General features: G+C 44.9%; 1 protein-coding gene across 1 annotated transcript; it reads right to left on the bottom strand.

Moving 5' to 3' along the window:
* Positions 1 to 5,206: 5,206 nt before the first annotated feature.
* On the bottom strand, positions 5,207 to 10,853 carry LOC128411567 (uncharacterized). Its single transcript, XM_053384007.1, has 2 exons — positions 10,285 to 10,853; positions 5,207 to 5,312 (listed from the first exon to the last, which is right to left on the bottom strand). Exons 1-2 carry the CDS (start codon positions 10,782 to 10,784, stop codon positions 5,207 to 5,209), a joined length of 606 nt encoding a protein of 201 aa, XP_053239982.1. The 5' UTR covers positions 10,785 to 10,853.
* Positions 10,854 to 24,856: the final 14,003 nt, after the last annotated feature.

The raw sequence follows: 24,856 nt of genomic DNA, 5'->3' as shown, positions 1-24,856 counted from the left end.
AGCATCAAAGAATGAGCTAGAAACTTAATCAATAAAGCAGAAAACATTCCCATCAAACAGATGTCCAGGTTCACAGAGTCCTTTATAGCTGTCAGTAGAAGGTGTCCGCAGACCAGAGACCTCCCTAATGCCAACTATCAAAATTACTCACACAGTAACAACTTCAATTTAAGCTCCTATTTTTATTATAAGGTTAAGTGGGGAAACTGCAGCTTCGCTACGGTTAAGTACAACCATTTATTCAGTAGTTTGATCTACACACGATTCTCATACGCACAGGTGACCCTTTTACAAAGGACAAGTTCTTGAAATGTTGTCACTCTTATACAATTAAACCGTGCATTTCACAACATGTCTTCCCCTCCCCTCCTTAAAATTTTAATGCTGTCTGTTGTATGCATAATATTATTTCATTGTGTTAAGATGTTGGTGTTTCTTCTATTTAGATCTGTAAGCCACTCTAATGGGATGGAAAAGATGCAGAACACAAGTGATATATCATATAATTGATAAACAAAACCTCTGGTAAATGCCACTTATATATATATTACCCAATCTGACCAACCCAATCTCTACCAAGTGGTGCACGAGATTGCAAGGGGTCTTGACACTTAACTAGGGTCTGTGTTCCTTTGGGGAAAACGGGGCAGTGTGGAGTATGCAGTGTCTTTGAAATATGATTTATTTACACGTATCGATTTTCACAGCATTCACATCTCAGAGGGAGCCCGTCCTTCACAGCAGCCCAGCATTGGTTTCTCCCCCTCCTTCCCCAACCTCTAAATTTCAAAAGGATACATTACCCCCCTGTGTGACGTCATGGCTCCTGTAACATCCCCTTCCCAACTCTTCTATTTACCCCATGCTTAGGCAGAGTATCAACAACTGGCCATTGTCCGGCAATTTCCTGCTTTAGCCTGCATTTTAAATCTAACGCCTTGCATCTTTCCTTCAATACTTCAAATACTATCTAAATTCTACCATTTATTCATTTCTAACATTCCCCAACTTTAGCAGTTATGGGTGCTGTAATGGGAAATGGTGTTGCTCATGCGTAAAACTCCAAACTGCTCCAAGCAGGTTATATAGCTCAAACTTTCCCTGGTTTGACAGCGCCTTGCAAACGCGACTGTCTTAATCACTGCCAGAATCCGTCAGTGGGCGTTTCCTGAACTTCTTCCAACATAAGAATTCCTTAACAGCCAGTCTCTGCTTAGCTTCTGTGCGCGGAAGCCTTCTGCGCAGAGTAGGCGTGCCAAGCGGAGGTCCTGCGCTCTCCCCACTGGTCTCACTGGAAGAGTCTCGGAGCCTTCCCTCCGAAGTACTCTCAGCCTCCCCTTTCTTCCTGGTGTCACCTTGGTTTCCTTCCCCAGCGGAAGCTCTCCCTCTCTCCTTGCTGGTTCCCTCCCCTGCATCTTCGGAGCGTCTTCCCTCTCCGTTGATCTCTGATGTCAGTTCCCTGACAGGTGCCCTTGCACTTCTAAACTCTGTTACCCTGGATCTGCAATAATATATTGCCAAGTTCCCACCGCACCTTTGGTGCCAAAATACTCCTTTCATTTCTATACCACTTCATATTTTAAAGAAACATCGCAAAGTGGTTTATGACACATTGAAACATCAAATAAAACTTGATTTATATTGCTGCACCATAGCAGGAGGAAGACAGTGTGGTGCAGTGGTTAGAGCAGGCTTCCTCAACCTCGGTCCTCCAGATGTTTTTGGCCTACAACTCCCATGATCCCTAGCTAGCAGGACCAGTGGTCAGGGATGATGGGAATTGTGGTTTCAAAACATCTGGAGGGCTGAGGTTGAGGAAGCCTGGTTTAGGGTCAGACTAGGACCTGGGAGATCAGGGTTTAATTACTGGATTAACACTTCAGCCAGCTGGCTGAATATGCCACCTTATTTAAAACACTCCCTATACATATAATATTAGCACACCAGGAGGAAGGTTCTAGGGTAGCCTTCTCCTGGCATGTTATTTTTTCTGCGTGCAGAGGGGCTTGCTTAAAACACACACACACACCATGGAACAAAGTATTCACATATCAAAACTTCCCAACCTGCTCTCACAAATAGCATAGTCATATCAAATTAGTTTGCTCATCATGTGTTTCAGCAATAAAGTTTTTTATGTAGACATGCCCTTAAGAGCAGATTTGGTAAATGCAGAGTGGGAAAAAGCATTGCTGCTCCCAGAACTAAGTTCCAGCCCTAGTTCAACAGAGCAATAAAGAAATTCCTGTATCGCCTGCCAATGAATTAGGTTAAAGTCTGTACTGAGCACAGTTAAGAGGCACCAGAAAACAAAAAAATGGCTGTTAAGTTTTAAGAACGTAACAGAGTTCTCTGCTACCCAGCCAACAGTGCTGCAGTGAATGAGGCAGACACCCTCCCACCTTGGCTGTTCTTCCCCGAAAGGGTGGGCTTCTTTGTCCTCAGATCCCATCCCTGCAAACAGATCCAGCACTTCTGCTCTAATGCCAGCTCCACTGCCCAGTTTTGTGAAGCGAGACACTTAATCCCTCCACCACTGTAATAAAGAACCCATCAAATACAGCCTGGCACATTCAAAGCACTGCACAGAGTATTTTATTTGCCTCTGCACTGCCATCTAGTGTACTACTGTGGAAAAGCACTGAAGATTTCAAAAACCAACAATCATTTAAAAAATATATATTTCTGAGCTGTCAGGAGATTAGAAGTTTCTTTTCACCGATTTTCTCTTTGTAAGGAGTTGGGAATCTTCAGCCTTGCAGGTGTCGTTGGAGTGTTGGCTCCAGACAATGCTACAAAATACCTAATGTTATGTTCCGTTATTGAAGAATACCCAGTGGTGATTTGTGCAGCCTGAAAGCTTGAAATCACACACACACACACACACACACACACACACACACTACTCTGCCAGTGTCATAACAGCCATTTCTATGCAGGGTAGGGAAGCAAACCTCCCATCTTGAAATGTTCCAAGATGGCGGCGCGTTCATACGCTGCGGCTCTGAGCTCCCGATACCTCACCTACTCACTTGTATATAGAATCATACAATTATAGAGCTGGAACGGACCCCAAAGATCACCTGACCCAACTCCCTGCAATGCAGGAATATTCAGCTGTCCCTTACGGGGATCAAACTTGCAACCTTGGTGTTATCAGAACCACGCTCTAACCAACTGAGCTATCCAGACTCTTTAGCGTACACACCATGTTAAAACTAGAGAGAGTTTGGTATAACCCTTTCAGGATACTGCTACTTAAATTCAGAAAGTCCTCTCACCTTCCAGATAAACCATTCCTCTTCAAATGGTCCCTGCACAAAGCAAAGGCAAAAACAAAACAAAAAACCCTCACCCCTGATTTGTCATTGTATATTTCTGATGTCAGTCTGTGTTTGGAGTAGGGAGGAAGAGTTTATGTAAAAGCGGACTAACGTTGAGAAAGGAGGGCTTTAAATTTGCGTTTGAGGTCTGTGGATTCACTGATTTACCTTCAACCTCTAAAATGGTTCAAATGTATTTTACAGTGGTACCTCGGGTTAAGTACTTAATTCGTTCTGGAGGTCCGTTCTTAACCTGAAACTGTTCTTAACCTGAAGCACCACTTTAGCTAATGGGGCCTCCTGCTGCCGCCGTGCCGCCGGAGCACAATTTCTGTTCTCATCCTGAAGCAAAGTACTTAACCCGAGGTACTATTTCTGGGTTAGCGGAGTTTGTAACGTGAAGTGTATGTAACCTGAAGCGTATGTAACCCGAGGTACCACTGTATATGTAATTCCTTTACCATATGCTGCATGTGTCTGTGAGACTTGCCCTGCAGCCTACAGCATGGTTCATTTTCTTGAGCTATTTGCTCTATGCAGACTTCTAGTTCTCTGATTGTAGCAGAGTTGTGGACCAGATTGTGTCATGATCTGGGGGCAGGAGGAGGGGGCTGATAAAATATGTAGTTGGTTTTGCTTAATGCCAAAGGACTTAAAAAGAAGATGCAACACTATGCAGCTTAGGTGAATAAACACGCTTTGTGCTAGGTTCTGAACCTCCTAGAAAATCACAGAACTCTGCTCACCTACCAACATTTTTTTATTTCAAGTGTTAGTAATCTTCGAGTCAGCTTATCCTGCTATATGTCCTTACTTTGCAAAACAATACTAAGTACTCTAGTACTTTATGAATACATATAAATCCCATCCAGGATTTGTCTCTACTGGTGGAGCACTTTCTCCTCCTACTATTTAGACCCAAATTTATCATGTCATATATTATACATCTGCTCAGCAGGGAGTTGTGTGGGGAGAGACCACATTGCCTATGAGAAACTGGACTATGCCTTTGCTAATTGAGAGAGCCCCTTCAGGCATTTGTTCACTGTTAGAAAGCTTACAGTCTTTAGCAAAGCAAATCCGTGATTATTCCACAGACTACATGGAAGGTGCGAGCAATGGTTACCTAAAGGAGGGGTGGGGAACCTGCGGCCCTCCAGATGTTTTGTGGATTCCAGCTTCCATCATTTCCAGCCAGCATGGGCAATAGTCAGAGATGATCGGAGCTGGAGTCCAGCAACATATGGAGATTGGACAGTCACCTCTCAGGGATGCTGTGGTATTGGGTTAATCCTATTCCTGCATCACAGGACTTTTGGGGTCTCCTTGCAATGCTATGCTTCTTTGCTGACATGTTTTTCTTATACAATGGTACCTCAGGTTACAGACGCTTCAGGTTACAGACTCTGCTAACCCAGGATGAGAACAGAAATCGCGTGGCGGCGGCGCGGGAGGCCCCATTAGCTAAAGTGGTACCTCAGGTTAAGACAGTTTCAGGTTAAGAATGGATCTGCAGAACAAATTAAGTCCTTAACCCGAGGTACCACTGTAGTTCCATCCTGTATACCAGGTTTGCTAAAAGATGCAGATGGGGTGTGGGGCTAAATATGTGAGCACACAGCTTCCTGGGGATGAACTCGTCATTCTTCCCTCTAATAGCATTGATTTCCTATTCATTCTCACTATTGAAGAAAAAGAGGGAACGGTAAATAAGAGAATAAATGCTACTTCTACATTGGCACACAGTGATGAGTGGTCCGATAAAACATGAATGAAAAGCAAAGAGATTCTATTTTTGGAAAAACAGTAGCCAGCATGCCAAAGTGACTGCACTTAGGAAGTTCAGATTCTCCTTTGATTTGTCCCACAGTGCACTGTGGCCATCAGCTTGTGACACAAGACCCATAAGCAGCCAGCAAGTCTTTGCTCCTCACTTCCAGCCCAGGAGTGGACATAGATCCATTCTGGAGACAGAATTCCAGGGAATCACTGATTTGGTGAACAGACAAAGTGTCAACACTTATAGAAGCTTATTAATAATTTGTGTTGTTTTGGTGCTTGTTTTGCAGATCTAGAAACTAAGGGAAATAAGCTTCCACGTTTTTAAAAAATTGATTAGGTTTTCCCCCCTCATACGGAGAAAGGTTTGAAAATGCTAGGTGAATGTGCGCACATGCACAAACAGTGCCACTTCACAACATTCAAGTTATTGGAATTAAACAAACAGTTGGAGTCCAGCAACACAGACTCCACAACCCTATTTTAAAGAGAAATTAGTTTCATGACTTGCCTGTCATCAAATATTAGTCATGATAGTTGAATTAAACCTTTCTGTACAGAAGCAATACCCCTCTGAAGATCAAATGCTGGAAATCAACTACAGAGATTTTCCATTGTAGTAACTGCATCTAAGTTATACTGTATGACAAACAAAGAATGCCCAGAACCTTTGTGTCTTGTTTATGAGCTTCTAAAGACACCTGGCTGGCTTAAACTGCCCTAGAGTCATATTGCAAAAGGGTCAGAAGGCACAGTTTGGTCACCCCTATACTATAAAGCTGATCAAGGCAAATACATGTAAGACAAGGTGAAGACAGCTACATTTTTTTTTGTTCATTTTGCCTGGCACATTTTCAAAATAATTTTTAGCACCCAGGGAGAAAGGGGCAGTGGCAAGATAAACCTGTCGTATATAATGCTAGAGCCCCCAAATAGCAGGAGAAAGAAAAACTCAAATACTGTACTTTTTCTTGAGGGAAATATTAACTTTCATGTCTCAGAAGGAAACTTCTAGTTTTAGAAGAGTCATAAAAAACTTAATAATGAGTTTTTTGAATGTACAGGGAGAGACAGATATATGTTTTGAAGTCTAGCAGAATTCCCACCCCCTGCAGTACTAACTGTGAAGAAATTCTTAACAAACACTTCTTCGTTCCACAATAAAACAAAGAAAATCTTAAAAGGCTGCAGAAACCCAAGGCAAATTTCTATCTTTCTTTTTTTGCTTTATTGAACCCAGCTGAAAATCTATTTGGATAAGTGGTGCAGAAGCCAATTGTGTCTCTTTTTTAATAAAGTAATTGCCTTCCCAACCTTCTGAACAGTTGTTGCTAGTTACTTGTCATAAATTGTTTGTTCTCTGTGAAGACATCTTAATGGGATTTTTGAGTTGTGATAAATAAATAAATAACGTTCCGACGAGGACTGAAGTATTTTTTGGCCTGCATAACAGCCAGAGCACTGTTATAGTCATGTTTTGCGAGTATTACCTCAGCGGTTCCCCAAGCTAGATTGTTGTGAAGTAGACGGACGATGAGGCTCAGCCTGTGTATGATGTAGGGGCTGGCCCAAGACATTTTGGCACCTGAAGAGGACACCAAAATGGCATTGAAATATACTCAGAGTCGCAAAGTGATTTCATGCTCTTTATTCAGCTCATAGTGGTGAGGAGGAATGAATGAAAGTCCCCTCAAAGTATCTGCTTTATATACATTATTTACACAATGGGCTGCACATGATTGGCTAATTCCGGAATTCTACTGTAAGCCAATCAGGTTGTGGATTCACTTCTATCTGGAGCATGATTGGGTAGTTCCTGCCAACCAATCATACTGCTGCATTGTTCTAGGACCAATCAGACTGCTGCATTCTGAATCCTATTGTTCTAGGACCAATCAGACTGCTGCCTTTTGGATCCTATTGTTCTAGGACCAATCAGACTGCTGCAGTTTGGATCCTATTCAACTCAGTACATAACACCCCTCCCCTCTAAGTTCCAGTCCTGCCCGGGAGGTCGCATTCATAGTCCTCGAGGTACGCTGGCGGCCTACGTGTGCGTTGCGGCCTGGGGTGTTCCCTGGTCCGGGGTTCAGGTTCTGGCTCGTGTTCCAAGGATGCTGGCTGTGATGGGGCTATTTGGTCTGGCGCAACCGGCTCGCTCAGTCGTGGTTCTGGTTCTGGTGTCCTTTCGGCCTCGCAGGTCCTCTCTGTATTTACTGATTCTGCCTCTCCTGCTGGCCCCTCGTGCTCTATGGGCCTCACTGCCCCTCTGTTCCCTTGGGACTCCTCTGACCTTTCCTCCTCCTGGTTTTCTCCCGGGAATCGTCGCCGTATCTGGTCGCAGTGGCGGCGCCAGCATTGCCCCCCATCTGTTAGCACCTCGTACGACACGGGGCCAGTGACCCTGGTGACTGTGGCGGGTACCCATGCTGGGCCTGCCCCAAAATTCTTTGCGTACACTGGGTCCTGGGCCTCGAAGGTCCGGGGGTTCCTGCCTTCCCCCACCACTACCTCATCCTGAGCTCTATCGGGGTGAATGCGGTCCAATCTGATTGCAAGGCGCCGACCCATTAGTAGTTCAGCGGGGCTCCGGCCAGTTGTTGAGCTGGGGGTGCTGTGCTGTGCTAGAAGGAATGTGGCAAGGCGGTACTCCCAATCCCCTTGCGTCATGCGGCGAAGGGTGTCCTTGGTGGTCCGCACCATGCGTTCTGCTTGGCCATTGGTGGCAGGATGGAATGGCGCCGAACGGATGTGGCGGATGGCGTTCTGCGCTGTGAAGGTTTGGAATTCTCCTGACGTAAATGCAGTCCCGTTGTCTGAGACGAGAGTGTCAGGGAGCCCGTGGGTTGCAAACAGCCTGCGTAGTACCCGGATGGCTGCGGACGTAGAAGTGGACGGTACCATTGCGACTTCCAGCCATTTGGTGTAGGAGTCCACCACTATGAAGAATGTTTTCCCCTGAAAGGGGCCAGCGAAGTCCACATGCAGGCGTGACCATGGTGCTCGGGCGGACTCCCAGGACTGGACTGGGGCCCTTGGGGGATCTGGGCGGGATTCTTGGCAGGCCTGGCAGTGTTTGACCCAGGCCTCTATCTCTCCGTCGATCCCCGGCCACCACACATAACTCCTGGCAAGGGCCTTCATTCTTACTACCCCTGGGTGTGTCTCGTGTAGGGCTGTGAGGACCCTTTTGCGGAGGGGCTGGGGAACAACGACCCTGCTTCCCCATAACAGGCACCCCTTGTGGGCCGACAGTTCATGTTTGCGGGTTGTGTAGCCGGCGAATTCTGGCCCGGGGCTGCTGCTGGGCCATCCCCTCCACACCCAGTCCAGGACCCGGGAGATGACCCTATCTTTCTTGGAATGGTGTGCAACTTCTTGTGCCTGAATGGGGCGGTCGGGAAGCAGCTCCAGGCTCATAACCTCTTGTGCAGGTGCTGGGTCGGGGCCTGTTTCCGGTAGTGGTAGCCTGCTGAGGGCATCCGCATGGCCCATCGCCTTCCCCGGACGGTGAATCAGTGCATACTGGTAGCTGGCAAGGAAAATTGACCACCTGAGGACGCGAGGAGACAGCACTTGGGGGGTCTGCTTTTCAGGGGCAAATAAGCCAAGCAACGGCTTGTGGTCAGTCACCACGGTGAAGGGCCGCCCGTACAAGAAATCATGGAATTTTTTTACTCCCTTCACGATTGCCAGTCCCTCCTTGTCGATTTGCGAGTAGTTCCGCTCGGTTGCGTTGAGTGTCTGGGAAAAGTATGCCACCGGTACCTCTCTTCCATCCGGGAGTTGGTGTCCCAGGACAGCGCCAATTCCATAGGGCGAGGCATCGCATGCTAGCACCACCGGCAGCCTCTCATCGAAGTGTGCCAAGACCGAGTTTGAGACAAGCAAGTCCTTGACTGCCTGGAATGCGGCCTCCTGGCGCTGGCCCCACACCCAAGGGGCCCGCTTGTCCAGGAGTCTGTGTAGGGGCTCTGCTACCGCCGCCTTGTGGGGAAGGAAGGAATGGTAAAAGTTCAATAGTCCCAAGAAGGCCTGAAGTTCAGTCTTGTTCTTGGGCGCTGGGGCATCACAAATGGCCCGTACCTTGTCCCCAGTCGGGTGGACCCCTTCTGCGTCCACCATAAATCCCAGAAAGTCCACCTGAGGCACTCCTAGTAGACATTTTTCCCGCTTCACCTTGAGACCCGCCGTCTGGAAACGGTGCAGAACGGTGCGGAGGCGGTCCTCAAACTCCTCTGGTGTGGGCCCGGCAATCAACACATCATCGAAGAAGGGGGTGACGCCAGGAATCCCTTTAAGTAGAGAGTCCATTAGATTCTGGAATATGCCTGGTGCCACGCTGACACCGAATTGCAGCCGCTTTACCCTGAATGCTCCTCTGTGCGTCACAATCGTCTGTGCCTCTGCTGTGGCCTCATCTACTGGCAGCTGTTGATATGCTTGGGCCAAGTCCAGCTTGCCAAAAATTTTCGACCCAGCCAGGGTGGCAAGAACATGGCTGACCACTGGCACTGGGTATGCATGGGCCGTGAGGGCCTTGTTTATGGTACATTTGTAGTCTGCGCAGATGCGGACTGAACCATTAGGCTTGACGGGCGTGACGATTGGGGTTTCCCAGGGGGCATTAGGCACCGGCTCCAGCACTCCTTGCTTCACGAGCCGGTCCAATTCCTCGTCTATACGAGGTTTCAGGGCGAACGGGACCCGGCGGGCCTTGAGCCTGACCGGTCGTACTGCGGGGTCAAGCTGTAGAGCAATGGGGGGGCCCGTATACTGTCCCAATTTCCCATCGAAAACCCCCGGAAATTCCTTGCATATGGCGTCCACGTCCACTTGTAAGCTAGTGTGGTTCACCCCGGTGACGGCTAGCCCCAGTGGTCCAAACCATGCTAATCCCAGTAAGCTAATGTAGGGGCCCTTGACCACAAGCAAGTCCAGTTGCCGCGTCCGCCCTCGGTATTGCACCCTGAAGGTCCCCACCCCCATTGTGGGGACCTTACGTTTTTGGAAGTCCCGGAGGGTGAATGGGGCCGGCCTGAGTTTGGGACCCCCAGTAGGACACAGTTTCCTTAAGGTCCTTGCCGAGATTATGGATAGAGTTGAACCCGTGTCAAGCTCCATGCGGCATGGGGCCCCCTCTATCTGTACGTCAACATAAATTTTCTCTACGTTGGGGTGGGGCAACTGGTATACCTGGAAGTCCGTGAGCTCTGTCGAGTTGCCTTGGTGCGTTGGGCCCCGGGACCTGGGGCTCTTGGATTGGTCATCTGATGCCTGGCGTCGGGTGGGCCGAGCCCGACACACCCGGGCGATGTGTCCCAATTTTCTGCACTGCCTGCACTCTGCGTTGCGGAAACGGCAGGTCCTCCTCTCGTGACTTTCTCCACAGCTTGCGCAGTTCCCTCCTCGTCGAGGCAGCTGTGGTATGTGGGCTGCTTGAGTGCGCTGCTGTACTCGGTGCACCTCCTCCCTGTCGGATCCTGAGTCATCGGTGAGGTCTTCGTGGTGGACCCTCGGTTGGGACGGCTGGCTCGGCCGTGCCTCTTGCGTCGACCTCTCGGCAGCTTCCGTTGCCAGGGCCTCCTCCAGAGCGACCTGGAACGTTAGGTCCTTCTTAGCGTAGAGGCGTCGTTGCAGCTTCTCATCCTTCAGGCCACCGACGAGGCGGTCACGAAGCATGTTCTCCAGCTCTGAGAAGTTGCAGAACCGGGCGGCTTGGCGGAGAGAGGTCACAAACCCAGTTATGGTTTCCCCAGGGGCTTGCCGCTTTGCGTAGAAGGCATTTCGACGAGCCACCACTGAGGGCTGCGGCGAAAAGTGCCCCTTCAGCTGTTCCATTATTGTTTTGTATGGAACAGTAGCGACGTCTTCAGGCGCAAGGAGGGCCCGGGCAATTTCAAACGTCTCCTCTCCGCAGACGCTGAAGAATATCGCCCTCTTCTTGGCGTCTTCTTCGTCGATGACCCCTTTGGCTTCTAGGAGGAAGGTGAAACGGGAGGCGTACGCTTCCCAGTCTCCAGATGCTGGGTTGAATGGCGAGAAGCTGTTGTCGGTTGCCATTCTGAGTTCCTTGTGTCCCGGAGCTGAAGCCTGGATACACGGTGCGAGGCAGCGGTGCGGCAGGTGGCGGTGCTGCGGTGCTGTGTGTGGCAGTCAGCTCAGCGGGATCCCACCTTCGTCGCCAGTGAAATATACTCAGAGTCGCAAAGTGATTTCATGCTCTTTATTCAGCTCATAGTGGTGAGGAGGAATGAATGAAAGTCCCCTCAAAGTATCTGCTTTATATACATTATTTACACAATGGGCTGCACATGATTGGCTAATTCCGGAATTCTACTGTAAGCCAATCAGGTTGTGGATTCACTTCTATCTGGAGCATGATTGGGTAGTTCCTGCCAACCAATCATACTGCTGCATTGTTCTAGGACCAATCAGACTGCTGCATTCTGAATCCTATTGTTCTAGGACCAATCAGACTGCTGCCTTTTGGATCCTATTGTTCTAGGACCAATCAGACTGCTGCAGTTTGGATCCTATTCAACTCAGTACATAACAGGCATCCTCCCTCCCCACCAGAGAAGATGGGGTAAGGGAAGATCTACATCAGGAACAAAGGGGGAACAAAAATCAGCATGGGGATCTGCAGCCCTGCTGGACTGTGGTGCCTGAGGCTGTCGTCTCACTTGCCTCATGGGTGGATCGGCCCTGAGACCAAGGTGGGAAACCATTTTTCTCTTGGTGGCATTCCCACCGGCAGTGGGAAGAACTAGAGGTAAAAGTGTTGGGGACTTAATATTTCAGAATAAAGTCTGTCTTGTTTCAGTCTTCAACATATCGACTTTGGGATTAGAATATCCCAGTGCGATGCATGACTACTCTGAAGTAAGCTCCAACAAAGAGGACTTTTCCTTTTTCTTTAGTACAATAGACCAATACAGCTACTGTTTTGGAAAGCAAATAAAATTCCTTTCTGATTTAAGTGTACTGCACACACACAAGTATTTCAACTTACATTGTTAATTTAATTTAGTTTAATTTATTAGATTTATACACCGCCTCTCATCATAAGATCTCAGGGTAGTTCACAGAATAAATAACAGGATTAAAAACAAGTAAATAATTAAAAACAAAACAGCAAAACAGTAGCTTTTGGCTTGGCTGGTTAGTACATTTGGGTGTTTCTGGTGCTATTAAATCTGTGTTTTCTGTATTATTTAAGTTTTTTTTTGAACAATTAACTCAAGACACCTTAAACCTTGGAAAATCAGCTAATAAATGCCTTTCATAATACTTCCTTGGTTATATTCAGTACAAAAGGCATCAATTTAAAATATCCTACCACTGGGTGTGGAAGTAATAGAAGCATGATTGAAAACTGATACATAAACATATATTGAAATCAAACATTTTCATACTCAGAAATCATGATGACAATATTAAAATAATAATTGTTTCTATTTAACATCCAGGGACCCAGATGTTCAAATTCATTTCTTTACCGGCAGGCTTTCCTGCATACATTCTTATAACAGGAAGAGGAGAATGTAAGTTGGGTAGTGAATGTGCATGCATAACAACTGGCCACAGGCCACTAGGCGGAGCTGACCCCAGGAGGAGCATCTCCTTCTGAAATGAGTGGATGCAACAACCTTTTCTTTACCTGGAGAAGCTCTGATGGACAACACTGCAGGGATGCAATGGTGGAGGCAAAAAAGTAACCTCCTTGTCACCAACTCTAGAGTAGGCTTTAAAACTTTATTTTCCCCATAAACATTCTAAAATACATGTTATGAGTCAGTTCTGGCCTATGAAACCAATAATCAAATTGTCTGATAATCAGTACCACTTGGGAGGCTCTGAAGCAGAAATGCTTTATCAACTGGGGAGGAAAAATCACCTGCTTCCAAAAGGGAAACACTAAGATGTTTGCTTCCACTTGTACAAAGGGCAAAGATATTGGACCATAAAACCGTGACATTTTAGGTATCCCACCAAAAATCCATTTTAGATCATTTTTAGATTAGTTCACCATTCCATCTGAAGTTAACACTAAACAGGAGCGAGATGAAAAATAAACTCTCTTATGCTGCTAAACTAGTTTGACTGGAAATCAACAAATGCTGGCCCCAGATGAAGAAGTAGTTTTAGAGACCTGTGTTTTATACGTTTTAAAAAATTGAATTTAATGAACTGTTTCTCAAGACAGCTTCAAACCAATCCATAGTCCTCAAACCATTCCTAATCCCATCTCTAGCCAAGGTGCGAACACCTTTCCAAAAGCCTTCACTTAAGCTGGAACTGGTCCTACGTGGGTGATACCAACACGGATGTGCCTCTATAGCTAGTTTTATTGTGTTTCTTTCCCTTGCCTGCTTTGCATGAACCCTGATTGGAGCTCAATTAACTCTGACTGCCTCCGCTGTCAGTTTACTGGTAATCAGTGTCTGACCAATCAGATTAATTTATTTTCAACAGTGAATGTCTGCTATTAACCAAGTCCCTTGCATTTACTACCTGATGCCATTTGAGTTGGGTAGGGGACCCTCTATGCATGACACCATTTGAGTCCTTCTGCTTTGCAGCCACCATGTGAGTCCTATACAAGTTAAACTGCTATGTTACCTACGTTTTCTGCAATTCATTTACTTGGCCCCTGCTTAATTATCTGTGTTTTGAGCCATAAAGCTTACCTGAAACCTGCCTCATTGGTAACAGACATGGCACCAATGTGGCCACATTGCCCCAAACAATTCAGTGCATCTTTCATGGCTACAGATTTACCCATAAAAAAGGAAACATTTTGTAGTGGGGGTTCTATATATATATGAATGAGACAATACTTTAATCAAATAACCAGATGGTGAACATCCTCACAGCATGAATAAAAAGCTGTCACGTTAAGTGATCTACGTCACAGGTGCCTTCTATTACTACTACTTTTGATCCACAGGCTCCTGCAACAGTAAAAAGCATGATTGAAGTCAGAGTTTCTTTTGCTGTGGGAAAATAAGAGGTCTGAATTATTTAGCATACAAGACTGAAAGGGGAGCAGTGCAAAAGGCCAGCAAATGAGATCAATTACAATATTAAGCTGCAACCCAAGCTGTCAAGGATCCCTCGTCCCTGGGGGCATGAATAAATCCGGTGGTCTCTTAGTTCATCAGGAATAAAGCTGCCTATGGTGTTGCTCTCCCGTTCTCACACCTAAATGCAGTGCTAGAAATAATCAAAAAGAGCAGGCAGCCATATTATAAAAAAGATGTATGTCTCCCCCGCAGTTTGAACACTTAATTCTGATCAAATGGTATTTCCTAAAAATGAGGGGCTTCAACAACATGGCCTTTCTGGACAAAGCCCCCTCTATGTATTCTAAGTCACTCTTGTGTGAATGAACCTGGCATTCCCCTTTCTGTTGTAGGATCAATTTTCAGAGAGAAACAATAGAGGAGGAATTCAACATCTCACTCTTCTGATTGTTCCAAGAGGGCAAGCGTTTTGACTTGCCAGGCAGCATGACCTCCCCCCCCCATGAACTATGGAGGGGATGTCCTCCTGATCCCCTCCACAGCCAATTTTAGGGGTCCGGGGGTGGGGGAGAAAGAAGTGAAGAGCCCTGTTGCACAAGCAGCAATATTTGCACAAAGCTTCCGTTGACAGAATTCTACATTTGAATCTCCAGCTATGGAAATTATCATCGTCATCATTAACCAGCCCTTCACCCTAAGGTCCCAGAGAAGGTAATAACATCAAAATACAATACTGAAAACAGTTTAAACACCTTAAAATCACAGATTGTGAGGTTTTATACACAGAATGTAACTGTTCCAACCAAATCAAACTTTACTGGCATGTCTCGCATCAAGCACCTGCTTACATCGAAGCTGCTTGAACGCTCTGGGATTCTGGTTTGTTTGTTTTAAGCCTGACTAACTGTATGCAAAATTGTATGCAGAAATATACACGTGTTGTACATATAAAAAGAGTGTACACCATGTGGTACTATATTTCTGCAGCAGAACTGTATAAATATATGTTTTAGAAATCTGGTGTGTATATGCATCTAATATGGATAAATGTGCATATGATGTTATACTGATAATAATACGTGCCTAATAAAGTGTATAAAATGCAGAATTTGAGCACACTTTCAATGGAATTAGTAAAATAAAATATGCTTCTGACCAAGATCAAGGAGTGAGATGAGCAGGCTGGATCCATCAGCCCAGGAGCACTGTAGACAGATCAGTGTCAAGGACACTGTCCTGAGCAACAGTCTAGGCTCCGACTCAAGAGGGACCAGTCCAATCCATCCATCAAACATCAATGAAGGGCAATCCAGTAGCAAAGTCTGAGAAAGTATGGCCAGGCCTGAGCTCTTGAGCCTCGTGCCTCTGTGAGTATTATGAATTGACATGCTGTTCTTAAAAAAACCCCAAAAACTTAATTGTGTTTGTTGCTTGTAATCACCGTAATTTGAATATATTTTCATGCGAGTAAAAACAACAGCTCTAAAGGAAAACAAAACAAAGCATAGATGATGCTTGCATGCATTATAACACGGCACCCTCAAATAAGAGACATTCCTTCCTGTATAAGACAGAAAGGGTAACACCTTTTAAGACGGTGCTTTCCATCTATGCGAGGGTTTTTCTGGATGGTTGGCAACAGTGAGAACGGTATGCCTTTGCCCAGGGTTTATCGCACGATGGGGGCTCTGTGACCCTCTAGATTTTGCTGGACTACTGCTCCCATCATCCCCTGACCACTGAGTCATGCTGGCTATAGCTAAGGGGACTTGGATTCCAACAACATATGGAGGGTCGCAGGTTCGCTGCTCATGTTTTAGTGGGTTTTTGCCGATCCTTTAACCTTACAGCCAGTTGCAAATGTAGACTGGTATAGCTAAGCATCGGGAAAGATGTCAGCATGAGGAAAAAGTGTAGGTTTTATCACCTAAATTTCACCTTGAAGTGTTTAACTTTTCAAAACAATAAAAGTACAGACGGAGCTGATCTTTTTGTACAGCACAGAATAAGGCCAGTGCTCTGGGAAGAAGAAAGGATAACTTGCACTCAATACAGATCAATATTCAACTGAACAATAAAAAGGGGGGGAAACTTTAAAGGGGGGGGAGTGTGACATTTTACAGCATCAAATAAGTCAGCTGTAGAACAGTGGATATCAGTGGAAGAGCGATGTTGCAACCCACTACTCAAACTAGAAAGGTCACAGAATAGCTGTAGAGAATATTCAAGGGGAACCTTGATTAATTATACTAATTAGGCATACTGAAAATCCTAATTTAATATAAATATAAATAAACCGAGCCATAAAGCACTCTCTTTTTCAATTTTGAACTGCTTTGCTTAAGGAATGTGAAAGCCCTATTGTTTCTAAATTGCGATTAAAAGCCTCAGAGGAATGAGGGAACTGATAAACCCTTGGACAGAGAGGAAAAAGTGGAATATCCTTGTGGAAGGTTTCCTAATGACAAATTCTAGAGATTAGCTGCTTTGGAATTCTTAAGAGTGGCTGCTGACAATGCTATTCATTTGATCTGTGCCCTAATTCAGCACTGTTTTTAAAATAATAAAAACACAATATGAAGAGATTCCCACACAGCCCCCGGGGGGGGGGGAATGTGGAAATGTAAGAAACGTACAAACAGTAACACCTTGACACACACAAAAAGCTGTAATCCCCCCCACACATATTCAGTGGGGCTCACTTGAGGGTAGGCACACATGTGTAAGACTTGCAGGAAGGAGCGCTGGTGCAGCCAAACCCTGGGAATGACTGATGGACCACATCATAATTACCCTTTCATGTCTGGGAGATTTTCTTGTGAATCATCCAATAGTGTTCATAGACAGACGAAGGAATACAGCTTAGGGAGTCATTCATCTGACAGATTTACGGGACATTCTCCTCTCTGGTGTGTAAGTGGAAAGCCAGACCTGTTTTCTGTTTCTCTGTTCATTTTAAGTTAAACTGTTGTAATTCTTATTCACAAAGGAATAATAGCTTCTCATGCTTTGCTTAAAATGCATCTGCGCAAGGGAGCGGGTGAAGGAAGCAGCACAGCTACCAATATCATAGCACAGGGCGGCTCCATTATCACCCTCAATGCACACCACTTTGCACTAGCCCATGTACAAGAGATTTCCATTGATTTGTCACTGAATACTCCCAGGAGCCCAATGAAGGCACAGATATTGTAACCATATGTTTCAGGCTTGCCCTTGGTTGGATAGCAAGTGACATTTTTCCTGTGCAAGCTTTGGAATACAGACACACAGAGAGAGAGAGAGAGAGAGACTGTATATGTCTCAAAGCCATAAATTGATTTAAAGTAATTGACTGAGATGGTCTTTGTCGTTAAGGAAAGGTGTGCTCTGCATATGTAGTCAGCCATAAACTAATGACATGTAAACACCTTTTTTTTTAACACTGCAATGGTAATATGCTATGAAATAGTGACTCTCTTATTATGACAAAGGAACAGAAGCAATGCATGTAAAGTAATTCTCTTTGAAACCATTTTACTTTGCTAATTAATTCCCACATCTTTGATCCTGCATTTTCTAAAATCCAGAAAAAGGCAGAGATTTGCAGATCATGGGCAAGTATCTGAATTTATTCTGTTACAGTCTGAAAGGCTGATTTCTTTTTCCTGTTGCATCAAATGTCATATCAAAAACTTGGATAAGCAGAGCAAAGCCACTGTAATTTCTTAACTCACTGAAATATATTGCAGTTTCTCTTTACCCTTTATAGTTTTTTGATGCAAACAGCATCAAGTTTCTTTTCCTAAGACTGTACTAATTCAGATGGGAGGCGAGGCTGGTGTTTACTGCTCACCAAGGTAGTAAATTTGTATGTGGACTGTACTTTAGACTGCAAATTAGACCTCTTCTCCAAAGCATTCATTTTCTGTATATATGTATGTTTTTGTGAGGAAGCATTTCAGCCTATGAGCTTCCATCTGTGGTCTGAAGTGATAAAGCAACCTGATGTCACTGTCCAAATAGAGATGGTTATCCAAATCTTTCACTAGTCCAATGTGGCATCTCTGGCTGCAAGATCATGCTAGTGCACATCACCCTCTCCCAGAAAATAAATATAGATGCACAAGAGCTAGCTCTGAGGGCCTTCTAGCATTACCCTCACTGCAAGAAGTGAGGTTACAGGGAACCTGGCAGAGGGCCTCCTTGGTAGTGCTACCCACCCTGTAGAATCCCCTCCCATCAGATGTCAAGGAGATAAATAACTATACAACCTTTAGAAGACATCTGAAGGCAGCCCTGTATCAGGTAGTTTTTAAATGTGCAATGCTTTATTATGTTTTTATATGTGCTGGAAGCCACCCAGAGTAGCTGGGGCAACCCAGTCAGATGAGTGGGGTACAAATATTTGTTGTTGTTGTTGTTGTTGTTGTTGTTGTTATGCTGCCTTATACCGAGTTAAACCATTAGTTATCTAGTTCAGTATTGACTGGCAGCAATACCCAACATCTTGTGCATGCAAAGCAGATGTTCTGCCAATGAGCTATGACCCTTCCCTAGATATGCCCAAAAAAATGTTCATGTTGCCATAGCCCAAAAAAATGTAATATGGCATGCCTGCTGGTGGTGAGGCAAAATGCTAGCAGATTCAACATAAACCAAGCACAAACTTGTACATGCCACAATCGACTGGGGTCCTCAGCATTTAGTATATTACTGAACACCTTGCCTAGAACAAGTGACCCAGATTCTAAATTGTACATCCTCTCTAGGCAGGATAGAAAATGATTCTGTTCAAGATAGGACATTTAATTCTATGCAAGGACTTTAAAATAAATAAGTAATAACACTCTCAATGTAAGACGGAAAAAGGTGACTTTTTTTTTTTTTACCTTCATCTCCTCCAGCTGAGAATCTGTTTTGGAACAAAAGAAGACACTGTCAAAGGAGATCACTGATGCTCACACAAAAGTTTGCCAGTGTGCACAGGAATTGCTATCCTGCAGAGTCAAAATTGCATTGTTCTGGAAAATATAGGGCAGCAATATTAAAGCAGCTCACCTGGAAACAGCATATCTGGATGTAGCCTGGATACTAGCTAGAGAGTACTTCAACCTTCCTCTAAGAGGGTCACATGAACCATTTTAGGTGGTGACAAGTGCACTGATCAAATGCCATTTAGAGATTTCTCCGCTCCCACCTCCCAGCACACTGTGATATGGTGGCAACTTATCACTTCACGATCGCGTTTTACCATGCCACCCACCCAACCCATATTCCAGATACTTCTTTTGGCAACGCAAGTCAAAGCCTGCTGTGTTGTTGTTTTTTAATTTAAAAAAACCCACACAGGCAGAGAGAAAGCTCTCTGCAGTTAGCCATAATAGTTCTCATCACCTAAAAAGAGCTAGATAGCTAAGATCTGAGAGCTGCATTTCAAAACAAGCATACCAAGGGCCTATCTATTTGTTTATTAGACTAGAGGCTGTCCCCCACCCGCCTGCTCTGCTTGCCAGCCCTGCCATCGCTCCTTCGCTTACACCTCTGTTAACACATTTTATGTCCCAAGCCCCACAGTTCACCACAACACCCACCTTATTTTAAAGGGAGGAGGAGGATGGGGTATGGTTTGCCTGAGAGTGTAATGGCGGCCTAGTGTCAAGGCTCTGCTTACCCACAGGACAACTAAAAGATAAATGGCCCCAAACTATCTTTTTTCACCACAACAATTGCTAAGAGAGCACATTTCTGGAACTCTGCTAAAATCCCTAGGTTTCTGAGTTTTCTGACAGTGAATTTCCAACCCAGCCAAGGCGGCAGGCAGAGGCCTCCTGAGTATCCAACAAAGAGTTGCATACAATACTCGGGGATAATTTACCATTGGTTTGATCCTTTATTGGACAGAGTCACTAAGAAACCTTGAATGGTTCATTATTAAGGTAGCAAATAATATAGAACAAAACAGTAAAGAATCTGCATTGTTTTACATGGGATTTGGTGGGTGAAACAAGAGGCAAAGAGAGTATGGGAATAGTGTTCCCTCTCTCAAGACAGTGGTTCCCAGAAGTATTCCGAGGTAAAATGACACATTTATCTTTGTTAGGGGCTCACCCACCCACATCTGGCACCACTTTTGGTGCCTCACTGCCCCTGTACTACTTCCTGCCAACCTAGCAGTTCGAAAGAACGCCAGTGCAAGTAGATAAAATAGGTACTGCTGGGGCAGGAAGGTAAACAGCGTTTCTGCACGCTCTGGTTTCCGCCACTGTGTCCCGTAGCAGTTTAGTCATGCTGGCCACATGCCCCTGAAAGCTGTCTGCAGACAAAGGCCAGCTCCCTCAGCCTGAAAGTGGTGATGAGTGCCACACCCCATAGTCGCCTTTGACTGGATTTAACCATCCAGGGGTCCTTTACCTTTTTTTACTTTACTACTTCTTAAGCTTGCAGCTCCCAGTGGCACTAATGCACACCCAATTGCATACGTACATGCATGCTCGAGGTTGATCCTGTGGAAGATGGATTTGAGGATTAAATTTGTAGATTTAGCTCTAAACCTCCTACCCCACATTGTGTGGGAGAGATACAAAAGTAATCTGACTGAAGCCTTTTTAGCAGAGTAAAGCGATTACAAGTTTTGCAGCTTATTAAAGGTAAGGAATTAGGCAATTGCAACCTTCTACCCCTTTCATTTGTGGCCCGCTGACCTCCCCCCTCTTTACCACCAGTGCAGAGAGCAAACTACATGTTTTTAGTAAAATACGAAGGGGGGGAGGGGAGTTTGCTTACATTTCGAGGCAGGAAGCAAATATAGCAAGGTAGCGTGCATAAAAATACTTGTATGTTACAGTAAAATAAAAGTTGGTAGTCTTAGCTAACATGGCTGAAGACCAGGGTGAAGAGTGCCTTCCTCACAGGCAGAAGGACTTATAAAGTTTTGTTGTCCTTGTTACAGTTCCTGACTAGGGGTGGCAAAGGAAGTGACTTCACAGAGTCCTCTCTAGGAAGTTCAAGAACTCTCTGTGTACTAGTCATGTGCTTAGCTAAGCAAAACATGTGTTTGTGATTTTGGCTGCAAACCTCACAGATCTAAGTATCAGAATGTATCTGTAGTGGGACCTGTGCTTTTAAAGTTCTTCCTAAACAATCTGGAAATAGGGGTGAGCAGGGACTTTGCCAAATATGTTGATGACATCAAATTGCTGAAGGTGGTAAAAATGTAAGGGGTTTGTGAGGAGCTATAAAAGGAGCTTACCCTAAAACAGGTGAGATTGCCATATTTCAAAAGGTAAGATTCCTGACACCCACAAAGAGTGACCTTTTTGAGCTTCTTTTTTAAGGAAACCGCCAAAATTGTTGAGCTTTTTTGGTGGATCAAACCCAAATTGTTTGGGAGGAAAACCCAAAATAGTGATGTTAAGCTTTTGGAGCTGTTTCCGCCGCATTGACATACATCCAGGCTTCCCCCAAAACCAGGACATGTCAGGAATTTTCCTGACGTATGGAAAGCCTAAAACTGGAAAATGCAATTTAATGATGTAAAGAAGTGTAAAGTGAGGCACTTGCAGCAAAAATATTAATGACATATGTGCCAATGGGATTTGAAATGGCAGGAATCTGGTGGATGTTGGCGCAGTGTTTGGTAGCTGAAGAAAGAATGAATCCCATGTTAGAGATAATTAGGAGAGGGATTGAAAATAAAACTGCCAGAACCACCATTCTGTTATACAAATAAATGGTGCAGCCACACTTGGATACTGTGTACAGATTCTGGTTGCTGCACCTCCAAAAAGAATACTACTGAGCTGCAAATGGTGCAGAAATAAAGGCAACTAAAATGATAAAGGGGTTGCAACTCCCCTATGGGGAAAGGTTGCAATATTTGGGACATTTCCGTTCAGGGGGCGGGGAAAATCAATTTCTTGTTTCTTTTCCCTTTGACTTCATTGTTAAAGTTTCTCTCTATGCAATGTAGAGAACATGAGAAGGAATAATTAAAATGAATGTGCCCCTGTTTGTGTGCAGAGTTGCCTTCCTTGACAATGGACACCTTCCAGGCAGACCTGAGTCCTCCCACTACCTCTCATTTTGGCAATTAACATGGATTTTAGGCACCCGGATGACAAGTTTACTGGATATGTTTAGCATACATTTTTAAAGAAAACGCGGCTCCTGCAAGAAAGCAAATCACAGCTGAGAAACATTTCCTTGCTCAGCTTTTCCTGCGTCCAAATTTAAGATTTCTATTTCACTTCCCATTATATAGCATCCAGTACTGCTGAATACAAAACAAAAGGGATAGGAACACATACATACACCAAAAGAAAAAAAAGGGAGTGGGGAGCTTGCATATAGCAATCTTGAAGGCCAACATCTGACCACCACTTATCAAAGCATCAACCCAATGGGGCTTAATGATAGCAATACAGGAATATTACAGAGACCAGAGGCCAATTGCTTCACTTTCATTCTGGAACAATTTGCAAATATTAGACATTGCATTTCACTTGCACTTGAAGCTTTCACATCTTCAATAAATAAAGAACATCGCAGCTAAGAAATCCCCCCTGCCTTTTTCCCCTTTTGTAAAACACTGTAATTTCGACGTAAGGAAAAGAATTGTGTGGCCATTTGGAAGCGGGCCATTGTATAAAGCTGTTAGCTTTCCCTGCAGCCCATCAAATTGCATGCTGCCCTAGAAAAAGTGTTTAACATTGAGCCAGTCCCATATTATCTCCTGCTTTCAAAGGCAGATGCTGAACTGGAATCATTTGTCAAACATTAAGAGACTCAGTTAAACTATCAGACGTCAAGGGCTTCCTTACAATGTCAGCACAATATGTTCCTTTTTTTAAACACACACAGTCTTTGCAATAAAGTTAAGGTGTTCATTGTGTATGCACTGGAGTGCCATGACCCATCTACGACATTTGTAAAAAGATTTGTTTGCATTTGAAAGCGGTGGGGGGAGGGAGGGCTGGCCATAAGGAATAATTGCTCTTCAGAGAGAACAGCCCACTGAACTTCAGAAGGGCAGCACCTGATATCCTTCAGCTTGGTCGATTTTTCTGTCTTACATGCATACCAACATCTTGCGGAATTCCTAGAACAGGTGGTTCATCATGGGCTCTGGGAATTAAACTGTTCGGTGGGAGGCAGATGTCTTAATGAAACACAACTGAGTATAATGCAAAAGACCTCTGAGGTGCATCCCCTTGGGCCAATGTTGGATGCATCTGTCCAACATTTTGACCTAGTAATATGGTGCAGACATGGCCCCAAGAACATTAGAGCCCTTCTGGGTCACACCAAAGGCTGATCTAAGTCCAGCATGCTGTTCTCATAGTGGTAAGCCACATGCCTATGGGAAGCTCACAAGCAGGACCTGAAAATGCAACACTGCTCTCCTCTCTTGTGATACTCAGCAGCTGGTATCCAGAGGCATACTGCTCCCAACAGTGGAGGTAGAAGATGTTCATTAAATGCACAACATGGTTCTGTTGCTGAAGGTAAGAAGGTCTGACTCTGTAAAGCTTTCTGGGTGGGAATCACATGACAGTTCTCTGAAGTTGAAAGCATAGACTTGGATCCAAAAGTGTTTTGCATGAGCAGAAAGGCTGTTCCTCTAGTGCAGGCAACCATATCACATTCTTCCAGTTTCCCCATCTCATCTCAAAGGGTCCTTGGGTCCTCAGCAGTGGCTTTTGGAGGACACAGGAGACTGTAGTCATGGGGAGGAATTGAGTGAACTCCACCTCCACCGCAAGTGGAGTTAATAATAATGATATAGATATAGATATAGATACACACACACACACACACACACACACACACACACTGGTACCTCAGGTTACATATGCTTCAGGTTACAGATTCCACTAACCCAGAAATAGTGCTTCAAGTTAAGAACTTTCCTTCAGGATGAGAACAGAAATTGTTCTCTGGCGGCACAGCAGCAGCAAGAGGCCCCATTAGCTAAAGTGGTGCTTCAGGTTAAGAACAGTTTTGGTTAAATACGGACCTCCGGAACGAATTAAGTACTTAACCTGAGGTACCACTGTATAGTCATCCAGTTCTGTAGGTTTTTGTCTACTTGAACAGAGAAGCTTCAGCTGTGAAGGATACATATTGGCTACAGGGAGCCAAGCCAACGTGCATGGGCATCAGTGTGCACCCCCCCAGTGTACCCAAAATGTTTGCATAAATATCCTACAAAATTAACAATGCATGAGAGACTCTTTGATCTTTCTGCTCAGTTCCTGTTTGCACTAGTTCAGCCTCACCTATATTGAATATGCCCCTTAAAACATGCACACATTTCGTCAGATGCCAGGATTGGGCAACCACCCTCCCTTCAATTCTGAGCCAAGGAGAGGAGCAAAGAGCTGCTCTCTTTGAGCAAACACGGCAGTGGCTGATGTAGATGCCTTTTTGTGTTACACCACACCCCCTGCGGCAGCCATTTTGTGAGTCGTGCCCACAGCACTCCAATTCCAATGGTGCCCCTGAACCCAAAAAGATTGGTATCTCCTAGAGTGCCTGTGTGATCATCAACACTCATTTTCTCCCTCCCTCCCACCCCCAGCAACTTTGCAATTGGTGTGTGCGCATTAGGGGTGGGGATAGGGCAAGGCAAAGCATAAATAGGCACATAAACAAATGTATGTTGCTTTAAGAATGTAGGCTTTGTTTCACAACGTAGAAAGTCTGCCAAATGCAGAAAGGGAGAAGTGGTACAGCATATTGGGA

The sequence above is a fragment of the Podarcis raffonei genome, chromosome 3 (genome assembly GCF_027172205.1).
Source record: "Podarcis raffonei isolate rPodRaf1 chromosome 3, rPodRaf1.pri, whole genome shotgun sequence".
In the NCBI taxonomy this organism is placed as follows: domain Eukaryota; kingdom Metazoa; phylum Chordata; class Lepidosauria; order Squamata; family Lacertidae; genus Podarcis; species Podarcis raffonei.
This window is presented reverse-complemented; position numbering and strand designations above follow the sequence as displayed.